At 44.9% G+C, this 25,540-nt stretch overlaps 1 protein-coding gene across 1 annotated transcript; it reads right to left on the reverse strand.

Moving 5' to 3' along the window:
* Positions 1-14: 14 nt before the first annotated feature.
* LARS1 (leucyl-tRNA synthetase 1) lies at positions 15-25,320 on the reverse strand. Its single transcript, XM_021543092.4, has 32 exons — positions 25,294-25,320; positions 23,658-23,776; positions 22,110-22,197; positions 21,430-21,510; positions 20,859-20,999; positions 20,461-20,622; positions 19,698-19,810; positions 19,241-19,304; positions 18,644-18,711; positions 18,057-18,282; positions 16,893-16,980; positions 16,726-16,802; positions 16,174-16,227; positions 15,368-15,508; positions 14,601-14,678; positions 13,642-13,727; positions 13,486-13,551; positions 13,318-13,400; positions 12,597-12,735; positions 10,341-10,553; positions 9,435-9,492; positions 8,666-8,729; positions 7,888-8,071; positions 7,581-7,671; positions 6,629-6,769; positions 5,953-6,093; positions 5,760-5,870; positions 4,829-4,939; positions 2,732-2,836; positions 1,526-1,621; positions 1,009-1,141; positions 15-373 (listed from the first exon to the last, which is right to left on the reverse strand). The coding sequence occupies exons 1-32, from the start codon at positions 25,297-25,299 to the stop codon at positions 168-170; spliced, it is 3,534 nt and encodes a 1,177-aa protein (XP_021398767.2). The 5' UTR covers positions 25,300-25,320; the 3' UTR covers positions 15-167.
* Positions 25,321-25,540: the final 220 nt, after the last annotated feature.

Genomic DNA, 25,540 nt, shown 5'->3' on the forward strand with positions numbered 1-25,540 from the left:
GAGAAGCCAAAGCACCAGAGGAAAATGCTTTTATTAAATCCCTGTTTAAAAGAGCAGGGATACTCACATGTGAACTCAGGCTGGTTTGGGTGAACAAATTCTCCCCCTTCTTTAATACAGATGCTTCCATGTCCCTCCATGAACCTTCTCACCAGATACAGGCCAGTTCAATGAACCAGGTAAACAATTGTGTCCCCAATGTCCCTTGTCAGGCCATTCTCAGTGACACAGACGTGCCTCTGGGCCAGGTCAATGTGGAAGACGGCTTGTTCCAGGATTGGAGTTTTCCCTGCTTCCTCTTTGCCAAGGACTGGAACACGGCGGGGCCCAAGCACGGGATCGTCAAACCTCATCAGCTTCACTTTGGAGAGATCTGCACAGAGAGAGCAGCTGGTCAGGCCATGGCAGCTGTACACAGGCCACAGCACCCACAGAGTTAACCACAGCAATGCTGAGCCCTTGGAACTTCCACACCTGCTCCAAGGAAATACATTCTCATGGGAATAACTGTCGTGTTAAGGTTTACACCAATAGAACAAAGTCCTTCAGGGGTTACACAGTGAGTTACCCACAGAAATGGGGATAAATCACACAGAAAAAACCAGCTCCCAATACCACATTCCACAACTGAATTTGCTTTATCTGGCTCAGGACAGGTCTGAGTAACTTATTCCTCATTTCCTGAGGAATGAATTGCAGAGGCTGGGAGGAAGGTGAGAATTGATTTCAATACAATTCCCTATCAAAAGGCAGACTAATAAGACTGCTAAGCAGACCAAGCAGCCTGGGACCTTCAGCTAAGCCTTCCTGCAAGTGCAGCCTTCCATCCCTGTGCCCAACAGCACACTGACACCTCCTGGGAAGACAGGGAGGGAGCCCCTGTTTCATCTCACATTCCCAAGCCTCCAGCACACACATCCTGCACATACAGGCGTGTCCCACATCCTGTCACACCCATGTGCACCCCCTCAGCAGCTGGCACAGCTGCACCCCTGTGCTGGTGGCTACCTTTGATCCCCCTGTCCATCTTCATCAGGCGCCGGATGATGGTCTCCCTGTTGTCCCCTTGCCTGATGTCCATTTTTGTGGAGAAGTGGCCGTTGGAGGGCTGAGGGTTCACCAGGAACACGGACACGCCAGGCTGTGAGAAACAACACAGACCTTAAAGAAGAATCCATGCATGTGAGCCCTCAGGAGAAACATGAAACTAAACCAAATAAACATCTGCTGTTAATGAATCCTCCAGAGGGATAAAATCCCTTTAGAACCTGCCTGGCCATGCTGGATACCAGCACTGCCCCAGCTCTAAAATTCAGCCCAAAGTGTAATAAGGGCTTAAGACATATTTTGGGAAATCAATGACATTTTTACTTTCAGAGTTAGAAATACTCATACATGGTAAACATGCGTGTCTGATCAAAGTTTTTAAATGGTGTATTTAAAAAAACCCAGACAAAAGTAAAGTTTCAAGTTAAGTTTCTTAATTAAGTTTTCAGACTTTCAATATCTGAATTTCTGATATTACCTCTGTTCTGAATATAGAAAATGGTTTTCCAGGACAGCAGTCTTCTTTGATTTTATCTTCTGCTTCAGAAGCAAACTTTACCTCAATGTGATCCAGCTGTAAAAGAAAAAATGGGGAAGGAGGGAATAAGCAGGATTTTAATGGCTTTAGAGGGAACAGCAGAAGTTACAGCCCCATCAAACAGCTGTTCAGGTAGGAAAGGGGAGAGCAAACCTGCACTGCCATAAAGCAACAGAAGTACAACTGAACCCACAAAATCTTGTTTGGAAGGTACCTCTGAGGGTCATCTACTCCCTGTGTGAGGTGCCCAAGACCTCACTGTCCATCTCCAAGGACAGTGACCCCCAGAGACCCCCCAGCCCCTCTAGCTGCTCCCAGCAGAGTATCCCTGTTCTGAGGACACACTGCTCCCTCCCCCATCTCAGGGGGTTTGAAGATTTACAGATAGTTTAAGTTGCTGCTCACTCTCAGCTTTGCTGTGACATGGGACAAGCCCAATAAAGTCACACTTGTTTCATATGGTACAGGTTACATCCAGCTCTGCAATATATACAGTTTCTAATTCTTAAAAAACAGATGCTTTTGATTTTGACTTTTGGTGTTGGGGTTGTTTGGTTTTGTTTGGTTTGGGTTTTTTAACACCACGTGCCTGAGCTGTCCCCTCATTACCATGTTCCTGTTAAACTAAATTCTGCTCATCATATGAAGCAGCACCACTGCTACCAGACTTGATGCCTTTTACCCAAAAAAGTGTGAAAAGCCCTGCCCAGAGCCTGCTCCTTGCAGAGGGAAGACAGCCTGGTGTACCAACATGCCAGTGCAGGTGCCCAAGGACTGACTGGTCTGCTTGAAGCAGCTCCTTCTCATTTCTTAGCTGGAAATGTGAGATACAGTCTGGCTCAGAGAAAAACGCATCCCCAAACTGCCAGTGGGCGTCACTGTCACAGCTGCATCCAGTACTGCAGTGAAAACCAGCCCTGGGTTCTGGGACCACATTTGCAGTGCTCACCTACCCCTGTCCCTCATGCCAGCACTGAACAGATCCATATGCATCTATCTGGCAAATGGAGACAAAGCTGATAAAAAACTGCTGCTTGAACATTGCACACCCAGAAGTTAACATAAAGAGGCTTAGAGCCTTAGGGAAAGCTGCTGCTCCAGCTATCCCAATAAATGCCAAGTAGTAGATGCCAAGTCTGTACCAACCTCCAGGGAATTTGTCAAATAGACAATGTTCTCCATGAGCACTGCACGCTCGTCAAACTCCAGTTCAAGATCAAGAACACGAGAACCATTTTTCTCCAAGTTTTCCTGTGGTGGGGAGGGAAAAAGTATTAAAACCCTCTAAAGGCTGCAAGTAAAACGATGCTTAAAAATGGCAAACTATCCACATTAGTCATGAAAAGAATAGGCTTGTAAATCCAAGAGCTCTCTGCTGGCACAACATTAACACCGGAGCAATAATTTTCTTGTAACAGGGCTTCTTCTTCTACAGGGAGCTGGTGACACTGAGGGAGGAGTAAGAGCAATTAGAACACATTTTTAATATAGAATTGAATAGGTGTTTGACATTCACAGTTATTTAAATCCCTACTTAATGTGCAGGTTGAGAATTCACAAAATCAGTCAGCATTTCAGTGGTATTTCACAGCAGGAAACTCAGGCTTATGACCCAGTTTAAAATAAAGGACAAGCCCACAACACCTGGACGTGCTCACAGCGAGTTCTCTGCAGGGAAATAACAACCACTTTGTACGTTAACATAAAAGTAACTTAATTAGTCCAGAAAGCCAGCAGCAACAGTCGCAAGAGACACAGTATTAAAGACAGGATAAAAACCACATTATTTTATTTTTTTTAAACTAAAACAGAACTTCCTCTTTGGAGTTTAATCTGTCCCTGCCTGGCTCTCACATGCTGAGCCAGCTGTCTCCTTTGAAGCTCTGCTTTGTCAGCCTCAGCATGGTTGTGGTTTCCTGGTTTCCTCATCAGTTTAATGTGAAAGATTCCCTTTTAACATGGAACTGCTTCCCTTTGTAAATCAAAGAGGTGCTCCTACATTTCAGCCCTCCTCTGATGAGTAGGAAGCACAAGCAGAGATGCCTCTTGTACCCTAGAATTGATGAATAATTGCTTTCAGAGAAAGACACTGCTCAGAGGAGTCTGAGCTCAGGTGTTTCCACGTCTCTGTGGGAAATAGGCTGCTGCTCTTTGGAAGCAAAAAGATGGATTAGAGGTAAGCCTCAGCTCCTTCCCCACATGCCCCAGGATCACTCACTGCTGCCAGACTAAAGACACCAAAATACAGCAATGTTTCAGCCCTAACTCTTAGGACTGAGAGCTTTTCTGACCTTTCCCAGCTGGGTCAGTGGATCTAACACAGCCCTACTGTTCTTACAAACTTACACAGGAAGCTCCAGAACTGCTCTGGGCTCTCTGCTCCTCTGAAGGCTTCCAAGTTCCCATGAAAATGAACAATCAGAACAACCCCACAGAGACAGCAAAGAACAGCTCCACTCAGAAAACATGACAAAGCTTACAAATAGAAGTAATTATTACATGCATTTCAAAAATCAAGCTAAAGCTTAAAGAGAAAAAGTAATTTTTTTTTACAGTCAAGATTTTTTACATTACTAATCCCTCTCAATTTCTACAGATAATGAAAAGTCATTAAAGTAGTTTTAAATCATACACTGCAAACCCTACCCCCATTAAAAAAATATTAATTCTTTGCTTTTTGGCTCTCCCTAGTTGTATTGAACTTTCATCTGCAACAGCAAGCACAAGAAAGTTTCTTTAAGAAATGGAAGCCAAGATCTTCATAGGCTTGCATGACTGAGGAAAAATAATGGACTATCAGCATATTAAGTGATAATCATAAGAATTACACACAAAATTTTTAATTCCATTCAAGGCTCAGAACAGTCTCTTGTTTCCTCCCTTACACATACTGCAATCAATCAACTCTTGCCCTTATTCATAGCTTCCAGTTTTTATGTCTCCAAAGCAACACTTGACTCATTTCAGCATGAAAAACTGAAAAAGTCACATAGGATACATTTCAAATACAGAGGGATCCAGGTATGTTTGAAGTATAGATTGTATCACCCACAAAACACAGAAAGCACCAAGCTTCAATCAGATCCAGAGCTCACCTGGGCTAATTCACATTTTTTATTATGTAGTTCTTCTAGAGATGCTTATAAACAAACCCTTGAAGATGACAAATAAGCAAAGGGCAAGGGGGAGACACTGCATTCACAAAAGTCTTTCCTGTACCAGAACTGTCCCTCTGACACTTACCTTAACCATGGCAACAAAAGGCATCACCTTCTTCATATACTTCTTCAGCTCTGGCAAGGTGTTCAGCTCACTGGCAATTACTTTATTATCTGGCAGCTGACCTCCACTGACCTAAAACAGGGATGAACAAGCATAAAAGATAACAGCTATCATGAAAAACTTGCCTTCCAATGTCATATACTTTTCCTGCTTTCCCATAAATACCAGCAAGGTTTGTCAGCGTCATTGATTCCATAGATAGTTTTCTCATCCTTCTGAACCCAAACAGCATTTAACACTAATACAGAAAAAAAGCCTATACAATGCCCAAAGGCAAATGGCCCAAATAACATTTTCCACATGAGGAATGTTGGTTTATCTCATTGCCACAAGCTGGAATAGTCAGGACTCCCGAATTTATCAGCTACAACCCTGGTGTGTTCAAGCTGAGGATGGCTCACCAAGATCCCAAAAGCCACTCTCAGCAGTTTTCCCATGTCAGAAGCATTGATCCTTCTGCTCTCTTAATATAGTTCTTCTTATGACTGACTTACTCCATTTCAGCCATTTCTTGTGACACTGCTGAGTGGCGTACACTTAAGGACTAGAACAAAGCTCCTAAGCCCACCCACAGAGTAAGGTCAACCATGTTTCCTCAAAAACATACTTGTAAAGAATATTTAAAGGCTAACCACTTACAATTGGAAGAACAACAGAACAGAGGCATGTTTTTTACTCAAGATTGTCAAAACCAATGAAATGCACCTGTCAAATCAATGACAGCCCTTGGGACACTTTCATTAAGCATCAAAACTTGCTGGACAGTTGCAAAAGCATAAAGAAAATGAATCTACTGAAATAATTTGGTAACAAGGTAGAGCTTATAAACTTTCTACGGATGAGCCCCCAAAATGCTGGCAAGCAGCTGGAGGGCAGAGGAGGGGACGGGCACCTGGAAGTGCTTGCGCAGGACGGACAGGGTGGTGTGCTGCCAGGGTGGGTAGCTCTTTGCCACGTAGATGGTACAGTGAGAAGGCTTCTGGGAAGGCTCTTTTGTACTTTTCTGAGGAAATAAAAAAAGATTAGGAAGGAGTCCCCAGGCAATAGAGAACCATCCCACGTGCACACAAACAGAGCAGCCTCACCTTTCCCTTCACAGGCGCCATGTAGCTCTTGAGGCGGAGGCGGAGGTCGTGAGCTGCTTCCATCAGGTACTGAGAGGAGCGGATCAACACCTCATCCACGGGCCCTGCTGCTGGCCACGAGGCCCTCATGATGGAATCAGCCTTTGGGCAGAGCATGACAGGAATGCACTGAGTGAACACACCTCAGCTGGTTTGCAACCATTACAGCTTGATTGGAAAAGGAAGTTTAGCCACTTTGGACCTCAGTGAGCACCTACCCATAACACCCTAAAAGGGAGGGCACACAGACAAAAAGCATGCAAGTGTGTTCAGGACTACACACATAATCACAACTACCATACGTCTATGAAATGCCATCTACAAGCAGAGGGCTTAAAAACCATCACAACTAAGCTTTACACAGAAGTGTAAGACTATTGCATTGTTGCACTAAATGTTAGATCACCTCTCTGCAAGCAGACAATGATAGTGACTGGCATTAATGCTGCACATATCATCACGGCAACAGGGCCAGCTCCCTGCAGTCACTGTCCCAGGGACAATGAGCCAGTATGACTCCTTGGATTCTGACACATCTTTTCTACTTGCACACAAGTATCTGTAAGCCTGACAAGGGTGTCACTGAAATCCATAAAAGTTCAGATCTGAATCAGTGGCAGAACTGAAAGGCCAGTACCTTCCCCAGCAGGGACCAGATGTGCTCACACAGGTGGGGGCAGATGGGAGCCAGCAGCAGAGTCTGCACCTCGATGAACTGGAACACCAGCTCCCTGTGCATGCCCTCGATGGCCAGCTCCCGGTACTTGTCTTTCGCTGCCTGGAACAACAACACAGCCATCAGCCCTCTGCTGCCAGGACAAACACAGAGACACACACACACACCTGCGGCTCCAACACGCCTTCAGAACGTGAGCAGCTTCTCAAAATCCATTACTGAGTTCTGAGAACTGTATTTTCCTGAAGCACCCACATACGAATCTACCAGCTGGCCATTGGATTTTTGCATTTATGTGGTACTTTAAAAGACTGTTTATTGGCACAAACATAAAAGACAAAAACATCCACAGCTGTGTATCAGGTGCTGTCATCCCAAATAACTTATATACAGATACTAATAAGAACTAAGAAAAAGGCAATGAATATGATCTATCATTACACATAACTCAGCCTACTTAACCCCACTCCTGAGTATCTCAAAGCAGCCACATGAAGGAACACGTGTAATTCATTAAATGGACTAGCATGGCTCTGCAGACACTCTGGAGGCATGGTTTATGGAGGATATCAAAAAGCACTATGCTTCCAAACAATTTTGTTGATGCATTATCTGGATTTCTTATGAAGAGTCTTTTATCATTAAAGATATAAAGAAAGGCAACACTTTTTAATAGTGTCTTTTTTAAAGCACCTTCTTGTTCATATTAGATATCAGTACTATTTGCAGAATAGTCCAGAATGCTGGACCTTTGTAAAGCTCTATGATTCCACATTTATTCCCTTGAAGTACTCTTGTTTCTTGACACAATTCTGATTCCAAGTCAGCTGTATGATTAAGGATCAGAGACAGAAGGATCAAAAGAAATCCACAAAGTAACAAATATCAGGTGTCACTTTCTTACACCTCCTACCTGAAACTCAAAGAAGCCAGTTTTCAGAGCTTCCTTAAACATCATCTTCTCATAATTTTGGTCTGTCTTCATTATGCCTGCATTCATCTCACTGGGGAGGGAAGTGAAGTGACAACATCAATACCACATAGTCTGCCCCACATAATGGCAACACTGTAAAACTATCACCAATGCAGCCAAACCCCACAATCTATTCTGGAATGAGCTTTTTATGGAATTCATTAATCTTCAGAAAAAAATAGCCACAGGATTCCTCCTTGGAAGGAAAAAACTGGTCCAAACTGTATTATTAACCTTCATACAACACCTGGCAAAGACTCTGTCATTGAAGGTGCTGGCTGGGCCACTCCTCAGGCTGTCTCTGTTTGCAATCATCTCCTTCACCCACTCCACCCAAGTGTAGAGACGAAGAATACCAGCATCTGCCATGGCTTCCACAAAGTTGGCATCTTCAACAGTGTCTCCAGCATCAGCCAAGGCCAAACGCATGCCTGAAGTAAAGGGGATCAGCTGCCATGGCTGGGTGCCACGAGCTGGCCCACAGCCATGGAGTGCCATGCCTCCTGCACCTGTGACAGCCCACCTCAGCTGGAGTTAAATGCACAGCCAGGTCACTGACTGCCTGGCCAGCCAGGGATGCCTCAAAGGAGGCACTTCCCCTGGAGGAACGCTGCCCTCCTTGGGAGGGGACCAGACAAAGACACCAGAACCAGGAGACCAGCACAGTCCCTGCCCACAACACAGGAGCATGGCAGGAGCATGGCCACATGGGCACACAGGGCACAGATATGTACACACCCGTGCACACCAGCAGCATGTCCTGGGCTCTGATCCCTTCACTGAAAGCAGAGAGATCAAGCAGGCTGCTCCTGGAGAGGCTCAGCCCCAGCAGCAGCTCCTGGCTGAACCAGGTGTGCTAACACACATCCCAGTCTTCCAAGTGGAGTTCAGCTTTTCAACAAGAACAGGTGGTAAGTGCAGAGTTATTGCCATTCGGTACTCCAATAAACTCCTTTGAGAGCAAAATACTCACTTTAGTCGTTTTGGCATAATTGACAATCAGATGCAGGTCAGAACGCACTCACCATCTGCAGAAAACTTGTCAACAGCTTGAGTGAGGGTGAGGAAGTTGCCTGTCGATTTAGACATCTGAAAGATAAGAGTGTTTGTTTTCTCACACATACCCTGTGTTGGTGGATAAGCAAGACAGACCCAGCAAGGGTTTGGGCAAACAATTTTCTCATGAATCACAGCAAAAAGCACTTTGGTAAATCTGAATGAGGTCTCACAGCAAAAGCAGACTGAACTCTGCATGCACTCAGCAACAAAATATAATCCCAGAAATTCCCAAAATTAAACTTGAATACTACTTTAAAACTGGCAGCTTCAGATCACCATGTATTGATTTTTCAAGAAGAACTCCACTAGGGCTTGTTTTGGAGTTTTTTGATTCATATCAGACAGTCTCCCATGCCTAATTCCTGGGCTCAGGCACTTTAAATTCAATTCAGTGTCAGAACTTGCACATATTAGCAAGCTATTGGCACAAACGTTTTCCTCTCACTGCACCTACTCCAATGCTCCAAAAAGATAAATTTTACTTAAATAAATAAATATGCTGTATTACCCTAAAACTTAACAGAAATGCACTGAACTCTTCACTAAATTGGTGAGACTTAAGAGAAAGTGCTACATAGAATCACAGGCAAGGCAGGTCTTTAGTACCCTCCAGTTTTTCATTCATTAAGGAAGAAATGTCACTATTTCTCCTGCTTACATCCCAAGTTTCCAGTCTGCCTAACAAATACCTATTCTGACAACACAAAAGCCATGTCACACAAAACCTCGCCGTACCTTTTCGGAATTGAGGAGCAAATGTCCGTTGGCTCTCACAGCTACTGGCCATTTTTCCCTGTTCAAAGGCAAGATAGAAATCTTTTGGCCAAGTAAATACATTTTTTCTTTTTTAAAAAAGGAACAAACATTTTATGTTCCAGTTTGAGATGAACACCTTGAGTGGAATCTTAAAATAATAAAAAACATAAGGGTTGTCTTAAATATATTAAGGAGTGCCTCTGAAGAGGAAAAGAACTACAGTATAAAGGCCAAGGATTATCAGTGCTGGAACACAAGGTAGGGAGCAGTGCACCTGCAATTACAATTCATTTATGTCACCCTCCTCTGTTCAGATATTTTTAATTTAAAGGTCAGTAATTGGCACTGCCCAAGAGCACACAATAGTGCTGGGTCCACATTTCTACCCATGAAGGAAAGAGATATTAAATTATTCACAATCATCTTTGCTATACATCAAAAACACACTTTTCCTATATAAAATTTTATATAACCTCTAAACCAAAATTCAAGGGAATGTAAACAGTATTTTCACCATAAAAGCATGCAATGGGCAAAGATTTTCAACCAGTTCTGCATCGCCCATGGGAGTATATATGGCTCTTTTTAACCATCCTTGAGAAGGAATTAAGGAGACTTAATAATAAAGTCAAATAAATTCCAATGCAGGAATACAACTCAACACTGGGAAATCCATAGGAGGAGATAATGCAGAAAACCCATGGGAAATAATGGTAAAAAAACCTTTCCATTTCAACAGCTTCTATTATAGACAACTGTATCAATGCTGCAACATGAAAGAATACATTTTCAACACAATTCTAAATGTTGTACAGTCCAAAGGCCATTAGCAAATGTAACAGACTGCAAACTCTCCAGCTTTACCTGCATCACATCGCAACTCACCTTTGCTCTGACCACATGGCCACATGATTATAGAGGTAGTATGACAGGTGATTTGGAACAAGATCTTTGCCAGAAACTCTGAGATCCACAGGATACCAAAATTCAAACTCCTCCTTCAGCTTATCCAACTTTTCTTTTGGAATGTCAGTTTTAGGGAATGGAGCTGTCTTGAAGAAGATGTAATCCCAAACCTCTTTGCTCATTTGATGCGCCCTGCACAGAATCAGTCCCACATTGCAGTCAGTAAAAGCTCCTCACATTCTACAGCACTTTCTGTAAGAAAGCTTAAACCTGTGGCACCATTCTCACAGCACAGTCCATGTGATCAGCAAACACATACAGAGTTCCCAGGGCCTTTTCCTGAGTTCAGGTGAGTGAATCCAATGTCAGAAACAAAATTCAGAACTGCTCAAGCCATGCCCTGCTTAAACTGCCCTTGGAGATTTCCAATTAAACATAAAGACTCCCATAAAGAAAATGTGATTAATAATTAAAGCATAATCTTGAATATCCCAGAAACCTGATCATTTCTTTCCAAATGTCACCACCCAAGACTCAGCACCACCTGTGACCTTAGGTGAACACTAAGGGCTCTCACTGGTATGCCTCATGGAGCCATTCTCTCTGGCTTCCCAGAAGTCAAAGAGCAGGACAGGAGAGAACTGCTGCACAGTTCAAGGTTGCCTCCTACATGGAAAATATTTGTGATCTTTTCCCATTTCAAATGGAATGAAAATTTAAAATTAACATTTACTGCGAGACACATCTTGCCCATTACCAGAGGCAAGATCAACAATTTTGAAAGAAAATACTGATGAGATGCAGCTGATACCACAGCCCTGTGGCCACTGGGCTGCATTGACACATATCCTCCTTGTTTCTACAGAGGTTATAATTCCTGGCTCTCAGAGCTTCAGTAGAGTGCACAACATACTGCATGCATTCCAAATTAAATACTTTCAAGCCAAAGTTTGCTACGTGTCAGCACCTGCTAAGGGGCCTTGACCTGCGCTATGCAGAGAGGAAAAGCATTCTGGACCCCAAATTCTTCCAATGCACATTAAAAGAAGACCTCAGATGGTGGTCTGTACTACCAGTCCAGAATAAAATAAATCTTACAGGCACAGGTTTGCTGGTTTGGTTCTGGCAGTTCTTGTTCTATGCTTTAAATTCCTGTGCTGTGACTGGGCTTGTGTTTGGTGCCAAATTCATTGTAACTGAAGGTACTGAAAGGATGGGCCATAAATCCCCTTTTCCTTCACACCACAGGACAAGTATCAGTAAAAAGCATTTTCCAAGGCTGCTAGATGTTATCTACTTGCATGGGAGAGTACTCTAATTGTACATGCTTAATTACATCAAATCTGTAATTCAGGGCCCAGGATGCTCACTTCAAAGCTTGTTTCTTGACACAACTAGCTCGTGCATAGCTTCTTTGTAATTAGAGAGGTTTGAGCCCAAATGACAGCCTTGCCCAGTCTCAAGAGGTATTTCTGTCTGTAAGAACCAGAATGTTTATTTTGGAAATGGTTTTCAGATTAGTTATGACATATAGTAAGAAAAGTTTCCATTCCAATATGTAAACTATCCCAGAAATTAGTCCATAAACCACACAGAATTAGAGCAGATGATTCAAGGCACAATCTGAAGTGTTTTTTCAACACCAGACTGAGTTGCACTATCCCATCTCTCTGACTCCTATCACCACACTTCAAAAGCCACTCCAACCAAGAGGTGACATGCCTCCTCCCCCTTGCTCTGAGGACTTCCACAGACAAGTTGTGGATAAAAGATGGTTCTGAGCTTCCAGGAGAGTGACAGTGACAAAAACAAGAGCTAAATCCTACTCCCTCTGTACACTGGAGCCTAAAATTCATTGTGGCGCACAGCAGTCTCAGCAAGCAGACACCTGAGCAGCCACTGAAACCAATCACCCAACAACCTGCCAAGGCCCATTTCAAGGCAAGTCAAACAAGTATTGAAAAAGGTGATTTACTCTCCACACAGTTCTTTCAGAGGTGCTTTCAGAAAAGCATTTCCCCACTCTGGCTCTCACTGCCTGTCACACTCCTCTCTTTCCTTACTGACCCTCTGCAAACCTGTTCTAGCTCAGTTCATGGCAGGTTAAGTTTAATAAACACACTTTTTACACACAAAAGCAAAGACTTGACCTCCTTGGCAAATTTTTCTGCAGAGCAATTCAGGAGATAAGAACACCCAATTAAACAAGAGAAGTTAATGGTTCACTCTCCTTACCTGATACCCAGAGGAGATTCTCCTTGGCCCCTCAGGTCCCCCCCCTGCAGCAGGTGAGCCACCGTGTAATAGGCCATGTAGATGGTGGAGTCAGAGAGAGACTCGATCAGCCACTGCTCATCCCAAGGCAAGCGGGTCCCTGCAGGGGAAGGCTGTGTCAGCACCCAGCACCACCCCGGCCCACAGGCACACGGAGCAGCTGCTGACTTTCAGCGGAACACACGAACATACATATATGCATTAGTGCTTATGCTTTTAAAAAATATTTGTTTGAAAAATTAAACTATGCATTTGAAAATTTTATTCAAGAGCAAACACTTGTTGATTTTCAACCTATTTCCTGACACAGCTCAGCTCAAGAACATCTGCTGAGGGTTACAGTGCACATCTAGCAGCTGTCTCCTGACAGGCTACACAAGATGAAGGCTAATCAGAATTCGAGGAGAAAACTCAAGAAATGGGATAAGCTCCCTCTTCTGAGGTCCCCTTCAAATCAATAGCCCAGGCAGAAAGCTACTAAGATGCTGCACAGACTACCTATAGTAGTGCAAGTACTACCAGCCCCATGCACTTCCAACAAAGCACACCTTCTCTGGGATGCAGGGCCAAGACACAAGTTGGACAAGGTTGTTCCCACACTTCCCTGTACCACTGGGTTCCAAATGAAATGAGGAGTACCATCCGTAGGAAGAACCAACTGAGAAAGGAATGTTTTACCTACCTAAGCCATACGTCCTGGAGCACGCATGCTCTTGTAGCCAACCTAAGGTCGCTTCAAAATTTCTCCTAGTCTCTTCACAGAACCTGTAAGAAAGAAACTCTTACTGCCTCTCAGACCCCACCAAGAGCAGCAAAGTCACTCTCCTTCACAGCCACATTCACAACTCACGTCTCCAGATGTTGCAAGCACTCTGAAGTCTGTTTCTTCCAGCTCACTTCACCATAATCTAAATACCTACAGTCAGGAGAGGTTTATTGTAATAAAGCAATCCAGAAGTAGTGTACAAATGCAACAACTTTATAACTGCAGCTTTGTTTCACTCACCACTGGTCACAAAGGGCCACCACACACTCATCAGCAGATCTCGATATAACTTGTTTCTCAGGCTCCATATAAATCATAGCTTCACCCTAAGAGTTGGAAGGGCAATGAAAGCTGAGATTTAAGTACTTAGCAAAGTACTGAAAATCCTGACAACTTACTAAAAAGCATCCCCTCCATTCTAGTTTGGTTTATAGCATTTACTGCATAGCTCTCAGCACTGCCCGAGCTCTCTGCTTCAGAATTCCCTTGGGTAAAATGAGGCAAGGCTTAACTCTGTACTTGTCTAAGGTAGCAGCCCACAGAACTTTGTACAGAATGCATGAGGAAAAGGAGGACATAGGCACAAAATATTCCCCACTGACTGTGCCCCCTGATTGAAACAGCTCCTAAGAAACTCTGAGGGACAGAGGGAGGGGGAAAGCAAAGGAAAATGGGATGCTGAGCTTCAAATCTACTTGCACACATCATCCGTGCTGAAGCATTATAATCTGGACATAACAATACAGAACAAGCAGGGAATGATGGCCTGCAGCCTCTCTCACTCCCAGTCCTCAACAGGGAGTCCCATTAGAGGGAAACCAGAATCACTGTTTGTTTACTGCTCTCTGAAACAGGAGCCCAGCAAGGGGGCATTTGCACACCACGCATCTCCTTCACTGGCGTGAAAGAGACTTGAAAGTGCAGGTCCTACACTTCCAGTATCCCCCCAGCTACACTAAAGAGTAAAGTGGACCACCAGAACATGTCCTAGGGAGGGTGACAGAATAAGGCAGGGAACAAGAGAACTCTAATGAAGCTGCTCAGCCCACTCAGCCCAAGAACACCAGTCCCTCTCTCTGCAGTGACCCAAAGCACACTGAGGGCTGCAGGACCACACCAGGAGTTTCTCTGGCCACTCAGCCCTGGGAAAAGGGCAAAGCAGACACTTCAGAAGCAGCTGTGTGCACATTGTCACATACCTTATCCAACATCAGCTTCTGAATGAGTTTCTTGACATCCTGAACTTTTTGTCCTTTGAATTCATCCACCAACATCACCTGTAAAGATAGGTCACAGGAGACAATTTTTTTCAAACTTTAGCAAGAAATAGGTGCCATAGGTGTTCAAATCAATGTAAGGAAGTAGCAAGTATTGCAATCGTTGACATGCAAAAAATAAGAGTTGGTTTTTTTCATTATGTGCAGTCATCTTTACCCAAAAACAGTTTGTACACGTCAGCATCCACATAGATGACAGATTGCAGAGTCAGAAATAAAAACTAACACTAGCTTACAAAAGAACAGCTGAGAAATACACATGGTGAGCTACTGAGGTAAAGAAAGGAGAAAAAAAGTAAAAAACCAAAACAAACACAAAAACCAAAACAACAACAAAAAAACGTGCAAACAGTAACACCTTCTCATTTCATATCAGATTCCCTATCTATACTAGCAACAAAATGGATCAGCTCCCCAGAAGGTGATCACTTGTTCAGAAACTAGGTTATAATGCTCGGAGAACACAGGAATGTGTGACTGGAAACTTTCTCCAATTCCACATCACTCCTTCAACTGCAGAACCTTGCTGCAGGAAGAGTCTAAATTAAAAGTCCTTTGGAATTTTTTTGGGAAAAAAAGACACCTGTCCCTCTTTCTTGAGATTTTTTTTTTTTAATTCTTTACCCGCCTTTTTTTTCTCCTAGTTAAACTCACCAAGAAACCACTTACCAAATTCTTGTATTACTTACTCCCTCATAGAATCCTTTCAGGTACACTCTCTCCTTGGCCTCTGCAAGCTTCTCTCTGTCATTCTGGCTCTGGATTTTGAGCTCGTCACAGACAAATGGAGCACAGAGGCTGCCATAGCCTGGGATTTCAATGATGGGCACCTGGGAATTAACAGAAGGCTGTCAAACCCCTCCTGCACCCTAGTGCTCACTCCACACCTTCACAGCATCCAACACAAGTTACACAGGGCTTACAACAGATTGCTGCAATTCCACTCATTGCCCAGAAGTTCTGGCAGCCCCGAGGGGTGCTCTTGAGCTGCCCAGGTGTGTCCCTGCCGTGACACCACACGGAGCTGGCATGTGGAAGCAAGGTTCTGCAGATACTGGGGTGGCTTTACCTGTAACCTGCATTTTCTAATGAAAACTGCCTCAGTCTCGATGCTGTGCTAACAGCAAGGGACTTCAGCTTTCTGCACTGAACAGATACCCTCCTAATCAGGCCATGAGGGCACCAAGTTTTAATCAACCAACAGGTTATCAGGATAATGATGCATTGCATTTCCCAAAACAATAACTCCCATTAAAAACTGCTACTTTCCTTTCTCTCTAAGTATAGAATAGAACAATAAATCTTGGTTGCAACCCTTAACAAACCAAACCTTGTAATTACAGGAAAATATGAAAACGTTACGTTTTTCAGCTCTTTCAGCTGAGAAGAACTTTAAATAGAAACTCTGGAAGAGGTGGCACAGCTCCTGGTTCATTTGTCAACAGTGAGCATAACACCCTATGTGCTGCAGATGGACACATGTGGGTATACTCACCGGCTCGAATGGCAGGACCATTTCATCTCTGATGCCATACTTCACCCTCAAAGCCTTGAAAGTTGGAAGGAAAAAAACCAATATATAAGTCTTCTAGATTCTTTTATCCATTCATAGTGTTTTTTTTTTGTACATAACGTTTTATTACAAATCAGACAAAACCACTTCCCTGCTTTCTCATCATTTCTGACACCTGAGCTCAATCCTCATCTCATTTCCAGGTGATTCTTTGCCATAATTGTCTACATTTTTAAAAGGGGTAAAATTGATATTGCTCTACCCTAAAATGAGTGGGCAAAAACACTGGTGCTCTTCTCTGCTTTAACGTGCAGTACAAGTTACATGATTCTCATTCAAAACTCAGATATGAAGCCTGAAAAAAAAACAAAAAAGCATCTGTCCTAGCCCAGCTGGTTCAAGTTTAAGTGCTTTGATTTCAAGTTAGAGATGGCCAAATGCCAATTCAAGCAAGTTTCATTTTACCCACTGGATATTCACTTTTGACCCTCTTCACTAGGGGAAGGAAACAAACAATTCAGTTGACAGACTGACCTGCTTCTTTTTCAAGTCTCTCAGGGCTGCAAAGTCATCTGGAGAGTCAGAGGGAACACTTGTCACCACTCCAGTTCCTTGGCAAAGGAAAAGATAAACAGATGAAAGGATTAGTCCCCACACACTGAATGCCAGTGTCCATCCAAAGGGCTCTGCTGCAGAATTACCTTTATCCTCCTTGATGGTGAGCATGGGCAGGGCATATATGACCTTGTAGGTGGTGAGGGGTGCTGAAAGCGCAGCACCAAGAATTTCCTGAGGACAAAGGAACAGCATTACAGTAAATTAGGGGCTTTCAGCCTAGTAGAGTAAGCTCTCCTGGCTGATATTCTTCAAATTTTCTGTAAATTTTCCTGACACATGACAAACAAATTAAATACATTTTATATACAGATGGACAAGGAGGAAGTACATACGAAAACGAGTGGTACTATTTGAGACAGGATATAGGATATATATTGGTATAAAAGTCAAATATCAAATACCAAGAAACAAACTACAAGTATGTAGAATTGGGAAAGCATAGGAAGCAGGAGGACAGTTTGCTTACAAGTATCTGAAGCACAACAGCATTGAGGCTTAGGAAGCCAGTGTCAAAAGTGACATTAAACAAAGAAAGCATATTGTCAAGATATTCACACACTGACAGGAGGCAGTCAAGATGTAGTAGCTATCTTCTACCTCACTAATTTGCTTGAATTCACATCATGTCTACCAACAAAGAAAAAGAAACACTATTTTCTACTTTATTGTTCAAAGGAAGATCAAGAAAGATGGTGACAAGTTGTAATGAATGGAGATCAAGGGATGCAAACAGCTGAAGGTGCTTTGTATCAGGATGAATGAACACCACTGATAACACTTGCACAAGGCACACAAGTTAAAAACAGCAAACCCCAAAACCACTGACATTCACTACCCAGCTAAGAAAGCTTCATTCACACAGATTTCCAGTACTGGAAATGTCAGTACCAACAAAAGCGTTTTCCACCTAACCCTTTCTAGCTGTTAGTTTCCCCCTTCCCTTTCCATTTACTCTTCCCAGTAAGCAGAAAAATGTTACTTAACACTATCCTTTCACCACATCACATAGTTTGGATGTGAGGGACTAGGAACCCAGCTAAGTGCACCAGGTTATCCTCCCAGCAGCAGCTCTGGCTTGGTTGCTAAGGAAGCTGCCTGCTGCTTGCATTGTTTGTCACTAAAGATTTCCATCACTCCAAAATTTCTGTAATACCTCCTGTATTTTCTTTCCAATTACAATTCCACCGTCACCTTTCCGAGCCCCAGAGGAGCAGCTGAGCCTGCCCAGCACGCTGCAGGACACCCACCTCTCCCATCAGCTCCTTGACCACAGGCAGGACCCCGTTGTCCCGGGTGAAGCCCTGGTAGGACATGTTCCGAGCCGCGCGCTGGCTGCAGATGAAGATGTCCCCGCTGCCCGTCTCGAAGCCGATGTACTTCATGTCCGGGCGCAGCCAGCAGTTGGTCTGGCCAAACATGGTCTCTGGCCTGAGCGTGGCAGCCACCAGGAAGATGTTTTTTCCTCTCAAGCCACTGGGGGGAAAAGGCATTAGATAAGTTATCAAAATAAAATCATTACAGCTCATACAGAACAGGCTTTTAAACTAACATCAGCTTCCAAGCAACATTTCCTAAGAGAAAGGAGTGGGTCATTAATTTGTTGTGGGCCTTCTATTCCATTTTCTTTCCTTTTTTTTTTTTTTTTTTTAAATTCCATCTTGAGGTCCACGCAGACACAGCAATAGAGCAGGTCAAAATTCTGACCAGGTCTCTGAAGTGGTGGAAATAATCAGGTGAAATTAAATTATGCATTAGGCAAAACAGATTGTTTAATTCGATGGTCAGTTCTGGCCAGGAAACAGAGTCCATCTGCCACTAAAAAGTCATGACCTACCTCAATTTTGCAGGGTAAGGATCCAACACCTTCATTTTTATTAGCGTGTATTCTTGAGGCCCAACACCCTACAATTCCCATAAACAATGCAACAGTCAATAAATGAAACTCATTTGAACAGGAAAGAAAATAAATTCTATTCTGTAAGAACCTAATCCAAACACTATTTAAGGTACTGATGCTTTTCTCAGAGTAAATCCTATTTCCATTAGTATGAAAGGCTGTTCACTAAAATGCAGACTGCAGAGAGGTTATACTGTGCTCCTACAGCAAAAACTTACCAGGCACGGACACTTTCTCAGCAACATCTAAGTTAACAACAGTTTGTTTAGTTCCAACAGATAACTATACAATGGAGTGATGCTGCTGGCAGAGATTGCCAAACAATCACATAAGCCAGCTACAATGGAAAATACTATCCATAGTTCCCAACAAATCTGCTCAAGAGAGGAGCTCATTCAATTTTCACATGCACTGACAGCTGAGAGCCAGTGACTCTGCACAGCCAAACTAAGTTTTGCTCTAAGATACAACTTACTTTCCATTTAGTACTTAAGATCATAAGCAATGCATGAAAATGTCAAGTTAAAATATTACCTCTCCTGTTTGCCTGTCATGATCCATGCAAGGCTGTCCATCTTTAGGAGAATAAATTGTATATCTAGAAAAAGATTTTCATTTAGCAGTGAGTAAAATAGTGTATAGACCAAGAAGAAAAAAAATACAGCTCTCTGGGAAAAAAAATCCTCTTAATGGCATTTTCAAATTTTGTGTGGATCTGTTTCCATCAATGCCAATGTTCAGTTTCCATAAGAGCTTTCAGAATTGACCCTTTTTTGCTTAGAGTTGGTACGCATGAGAAAACTAAACCTGGAAGACAGATCTCACATGTTTTGCTGGCACACTTCACTGTGTCTGGCAGAGCACCAGCAAGGAAAGATTTGGGTTTCATGTGAGTTAAAAGAATGCTCTAGAGACGTGTCACAGGGTTCTGTCTCTGGTACAGCTGAGCTTATCCACACTCCCAGAAACTCAGAGCTGAGTGACAGCTTACCGTTTGCCAAACTTAATCTTATTTCTTTCCTTGAGTGTAAGGAACTGCCATCGCACAAAGGAATCGTAGTAGGGATTGACATTTGTTGTAATGAAGGAACGCCTCCAGTCCACCTGAAAATGGGCAAGAGGCTCCAGTAAGAAAGCACAATCAAGAAATCAAAGAAATCTCATAATACCATAACTATTATTTTAAAAATAAAAAGACCTTTCTCTCCAAAAAGACAATGCAAGTACATATCCCATAAAGGGTGTAAGCTTAGATACACATCTGTTCCTGCTTCTCAGAGCAGAGATGTCAAAGACTCAAGATCCCTCCACTGACTGAGAAATTTAGAGGTTTTGTAGTAGTTTTAACCAACCATTCAAGCTGAAATTTAGTACTGCCTTGTTTCATCATCTTTCTCTTCATTTTCAAAAATCTGCTGTCAGCAGGACAAGTACTTTTAGGAAGAAGAATGATGCGATGTCAAATAGGACTACTGACTACCAACAAGTTACCTCACATGGGAACCATAGGTCATAATGTCTCTATTGGACTAATTTCCAGCTGTGACCACTGTACAGGGTACAAGCTCTATATAAGAAAGCACTTCATTATCACCCAAGACCATTAAAATGTGAAATTACTAATTCCATGAATATCAGAAATGGAATTATGCTGTATTACGCAGAAAATCTCAAGGAGAAGCAGCACATTCACCAATATAGTAACAATACAGGTATGGCTGCCACAAAACTGAGGTTGGGATCACCAGAGTCACCTTCAATCCCATGCTCTTCAAATCCTGGACAGCAAGGGGAGGGAAATAATCCAACCAGTGCTCAGCTTCAGAAAAACTGACCACTTCTTCATCAGACAGACCCAAAGACTTCATGATTCCCCACTGGTATTTGGAAGAGCCAGTCTTGGCAGCAGCCTTGCTCTGGAAGAACAACTGGGATTAGGAAGAAGCCCACAGTCTTGTCACAAGAGCATTTGCCTCTGTTAATGCTATGGTTTCTGATTCCAGACACACAAGTTAAAACTCTTAAATATTCTCACATCCTCCCTCTAACAGTGAGAGCAATTGATTAGTTTCCATTCTACACCCTGTATACGCAGAGGTGTAGAATACAGGGTGTATTCTCTCAGTCCAGGAAGGCTTGGTTTAAACTTTACCTTTTTGCCTTTTGCTTTGTCTTTGATGATAATTTCTTCCTCTTTTTTACCAGAACTTTCTTCTTCTTCCTCCTCCTCATCAGGAAATTCCGGTGGGCATCCATACAACTCCATTTCTCTTTTTAGCTTATCTGCACAAGCCTGAACAGAGATATTGGGAGTGTGTCAGCCAGGGCACTGGTTGTAATCACAGCCAAGGAGTAGGTTTTATTGACAACATTTTCCATTCCACACTTTAAACCTTTTTTGGACCTTGCATTAAGATCTAGGAGATCCTGCCACTTCCAGAAAACCTTCCAGGGCAGGAAGCTATTTACTGTAAGGATCTTCTTGCAAAGGAAAACAAACAAGAAGTAAAATTCCATTTTCCAGCTCTCTGTCTTTTAAAATGATGTTATAGGTCAAGCATAACACATGTTTATTACAAATTCAGCTTCCAAATCACATTGTCTTGGTGAGTTTTTAAATAAACTAACGTGATGTTGGGGATGGACAGTAAGCAAGGCACCAAACAGCCTTAGGGATAAAAACCCCATCAGAAACAAACCCCCAGCAACTGCAAAAGTCTCACCTTAATGGGCATCCCCGTGCAGTGCAGCCCAAAGGGAAACAGGCAGCTCCTCCCCTTCAGCCTCTGGTACCCGACTGCGAACTAGACAGGGAAAATAGAACAGCTGAGATGGGAACAGCCCCAGGCTGAGCCAGCACCTGGTCAAAGGCAGCTCTGTCTGCTCCAACACACCCCTGGCAGCTGGCAGAGCTGGGGGCAGCTCTGCAGGGAGGTGCAACCAAGTTTGTTTCTAGCCTGCCCCCACGGCTGCACAGGCACGGGCGGGCCAGGCTTCCAGGCTGGCTCCACCAGAGACCTACGGGTGCACAGGGGCTGCTCTGCAATCCCAGCACCCAAAACCTGCTCCCACACAGGGCACAGAGCACAGCAACCACAAACAAAAGGGACAGGTCCCTTGTGAAGGTTGAGCCATTTAGCAGCATCTCCTAAAAATCTCATTTCAAAGAACAAACAGGAAACACCTTCAGCCCCATCCCATCAAATTAAAAATTACATTAATGGGATTTCCCTTCAGCTAACAATATTCCTACTGAAAATGTGGGAAAAGAGGAAAGTTTAAAAAGTCATCATTAAAGCTTTGAAGGAATTGACAAGGCATCCTATTAGCTCAAAACTGAACTACAAAATCAGCATTTGTTCTAGAATGGTATTTAAAGGTATGAGCAAAGGAGAATTTTTACCTCACATTTAGACAAGGAAAATGTGTGTCCCAGGTGCAGGCGGCCATTCATGTAGGGGTAAGGAAAGGTAACAAAGTACTTCCCTTTGCTGAGGGGAAAGTCAAAGAATTAAAACACATAATTAGCTTTGTAAATGACCATCAGACAACACACAAGCAAAACAGGTAACTGGGATGATCCGCTATTATCAGCCCACAGTGATGTTAAAATATTTTCCTTGCCAGTAACATGGGTATTGATTTTAAAGAGCTGATACACTAACAGGCTTTATCATCCTAAAAAATAAACACAAAAGAAAAAACCCACAGTGGACTGACATCACACAGAAACATTGAAATAGATGTAACATGTTCCCAAAGGTAACAAATTCTAATCCTGCTTCTGTAAATTAATTACAGCAAAGGCTTAAAGTAATTTATTTAATCTCCCACCGTGTGAGTTCAGATTTTAAGGGCACACTGCAAGCAATCACGCCTTTCACAGGGATGTATCGTTGCAGGGTGTTTCAAAGATGCATTACGTTGTTGGAACCTGAGCTCTCAAAGCAGCTAAGAAAATATTTACATTTAGGACAGTGAATTTCTACCTTTACCTTTGTACTCTATTTCATGCCTTGTATCTTCCCTTTACACACTCCCTTGATCCATTAACATGAAGGAATAAAGGCCAAGTCATTTGTTTGCCTGCAAAATCTACAATTTAAGAACCTGCCACCTGTTACACCACTTCAGTTATTATCTTGGTTTAGCCTGCCTTTCCCACACACCACGTATTAACCTCATACTGCCAAGGTCACTGCTTTTTCAGTCAAAGACCTTCCACAGGATTAATCTGCTCCCCCAGACGGCCCTCCACACCTGCGGAGAGCATGGGTCCCAGCAATTCCACAGGACCTGTGCTTCCAAGCACGCTCTGCATTCCCAGAAGATAAACAAGTCTCAGTGTTTACTCTGGGGCAGAAATAAAAGAGTCATGTGGCCTTCCCCAGCAGTGCAGAGCACTCTGTGCACCTGTGAAAGGCTCTTCCTCCCCGCTGGGGCTGCAGCCAGAGGTGGCCAAGGTGACCACCTGCTGTCCCCGCAGCCTCCCTGGGACCGAGCCTTCCTCCCTTTCCACACCAGCGCCGGGGGCTGCTCCACAGCAGGAGCCCAGCACTGCTGCGCTCTGCGAGGCACAGCAGGACTCACCTAACCTCTGCGAGGCACAGCAGGACACACCTCCCCTCCAAGTGAAACCTCCCCGGGGTGAGGGCTCAGGCACCCCACTGCAGAACCTCCTCCACGCCAAAGAGCACAAGTCACACAGAGAACCTGGTTTAAGCCCACAGAGGGTACTAACACTGCCAGGAATGAAAAAACTTCTCTCATCCTGCTGGAACTCAGCCACACACGTACTCAGCTGCTTTGTGTCATCAGCTACATCAATGTGTGAGCAAGCCTCTCCAGCTGAGCCATGAGTACTGCTCATTAGAACGGGGCCACTTTTTCCCTCCACCAGATTTTGAATGAAAAGACACTTCAAGCAGTGAAAAATCAAGTACAACAATACCTTCTCTGGTCCCTCCTGTCTGCAGCATTGATCTCAAACACTCGATCATGCTCCCACTTCTGCTGGACCTCTCTTTCAATCTTCTTCAGGAAATCCACTTTCGCTGTTCCTTTACGCTCCTGTTCAGCAGAGGAAGGAAGAGAAGTCTGGCTGAGCAGGGTAAGAAATGTCAGATCTGTAATCTATCACAGAGCAGCCCTGATCTCCCTGGGTAAGGGCAAGCACTGCTCCACGTCCCAGCAAAGCAGCAGAGGAGGCTCTGCGGGGCTGTGTCCAGAGATCCAGCCTGAAACTGGACCCAAGGTCTGCAAGGAGAGCCTCAACAGGCATTTTCCACAGCAAAGGACTCTACAGCAGCCAGGATACACACACACTCTGGCCATCTGGCCAACAGAGATGGTTCAGAGATGTCTGAACTGGGGAGGCAGAATAGGATATAAATCATAAGTGGAAACTCGCAAAGAAGTCTGGTTTTATTCCAGATTCTGCATAAACCCATGTGATGCCTCCCCTTTTAACGTACATAAAGTGAGCACAGCACTCCCTATGCCAGGAAAAGCACAGGTAACAAGTGTACCTGTAGTTCACTTTCTCCAGGTGAAGCATTCCAAGCGATTTTAATTAAATCCGTGTTCAGCAGCCCTTCCCCTCATTCTTTTATCACATAACATATGGCAAGTATTAAAGGATATTATTCCTCCACCATAGAACACACAGGAATCATTAAAGGACACACGCATTACGGACACACGCATTCTGCTCTCATAAACGTTGATAATTTAGTTTTTTCCCATCAAAACCAAGACCCTCCTAAGAGCTTTACAGCAGGGATCCGCAGCCCCCGGGCAAAGGCCCCGCGCACGCCGCTGTGGGACTCTGTTCCCGGAGACCGCGGCGAAGAGTGACCCGAGGGGCCGGTGAGGAGCCCGGGGAACAGCGGGAGCCCCGGGACGGAGCAGGGGAACGGCGGGAACCTCGGGACGGAGCAGGGGAACTGCGGGAACCCCCGGGACGGAGCAGGGGAACGGCGGGAGCGCCGGGACGGAACAGGGAACGGCGGGAGCCCCGGGACGGAGCAGGGGAACGGCGGGAGCCCCGGGACGGAACAGGGAACGGCGGGAGCCCCGGGACGGAGCAGGGAACTGCGGGAACCCCCGGGACGGAGCAGGGAACGGCGGGAACCTCGGGACGGAGCAGGGAACGGCGGGAACCCCCGGGACGGAGCAGGGGAACTGCGGGAACCCCCGGGACGGAGCAGGGGAACTGCGGGAACCCCCGGGACGCAGCAGGGGAGCGGCGGGAGCCCCGGGACGGAGCAGGGGAGCGGCGGGAGCCCCGGGACGGAACAGGGAACGGCGGGAGCCCCGGGACGGAACAGGGAACGGCGGGAGCCCCCGGGACGGAGCAGGGGAATAGCAGGAGCCCCGGGACGGAACAGGGAACGGCGGGAGCCCCCGGGACGGAGCAGGGGAACGGCGGGAGCCCCGGGACGGAACAGGGAACGGTGGGAGCCCCGGGACGGAGCAGGGAACGACGGGAGCCCCGGGAGGCAGCAAGGGAACTGCGGGAACCCCCGGGACGGAGCAGGGGAGCGGCGGGAGCCGCGGGCCGATGCCCCGGCCCCGCTCCTACTCACCGCCATGTTGCCGCGCCTGACGGCTCCGCACGGGCCGTGCCAACAGCGGCGGCGGCGGGGGAGCCCGGCCCGTACTAAGCCGGCGGGCGGGAGACAGCGGGCCCTTTGTAGCGCGAAGAGAGGGCAGAGAAGGAGGACGGCAGGGCGAGTGGGCGGAACGATCGCTGCGGGCACTGATCCCAGCTGGGGAGGGGGAAACGAGCCCGGCGCACCGGGCCGAGGGGTGCACCCGTCCGCACGCTGGCAC

Source organism: Lonchura striata, chromosome 13 (genome assembly GCF_050655825.1).
Source record: "Lonchura striata isolate lonStrDom1 chromosome 13, ASM5065582v1, whole genome shotgun sequence".
NCBI classification, from domain to species: Eukaryota; Metazoa; Chordata; class Aves; order Passeriformes; family Estrildidae; genus Lonchura; species Lonchura striata.

What these genes read in the sequence shown, in the direction of transcription:
- LARS1 (XM_021543092.4), bottom strand. An exon ending in TCCTGCGCAAGCACTTCCAG is followed by an intron (nt 4,940 to 5,759) that starts GTGCCCGTCCCC and finishes TCCCTGTTTTAG; the next exon opens with GTCAGTGGAGGTCAGCTGCC. An exon ending in ATTTGACAAATTCCCTGGAG is followed by an intron (nt 1,622 to 2,731) that starts GTTGGTACAGAC and finishes TTTCTTTTACAG; the next exon opens with CTGGATCACATTGAGGTAAA.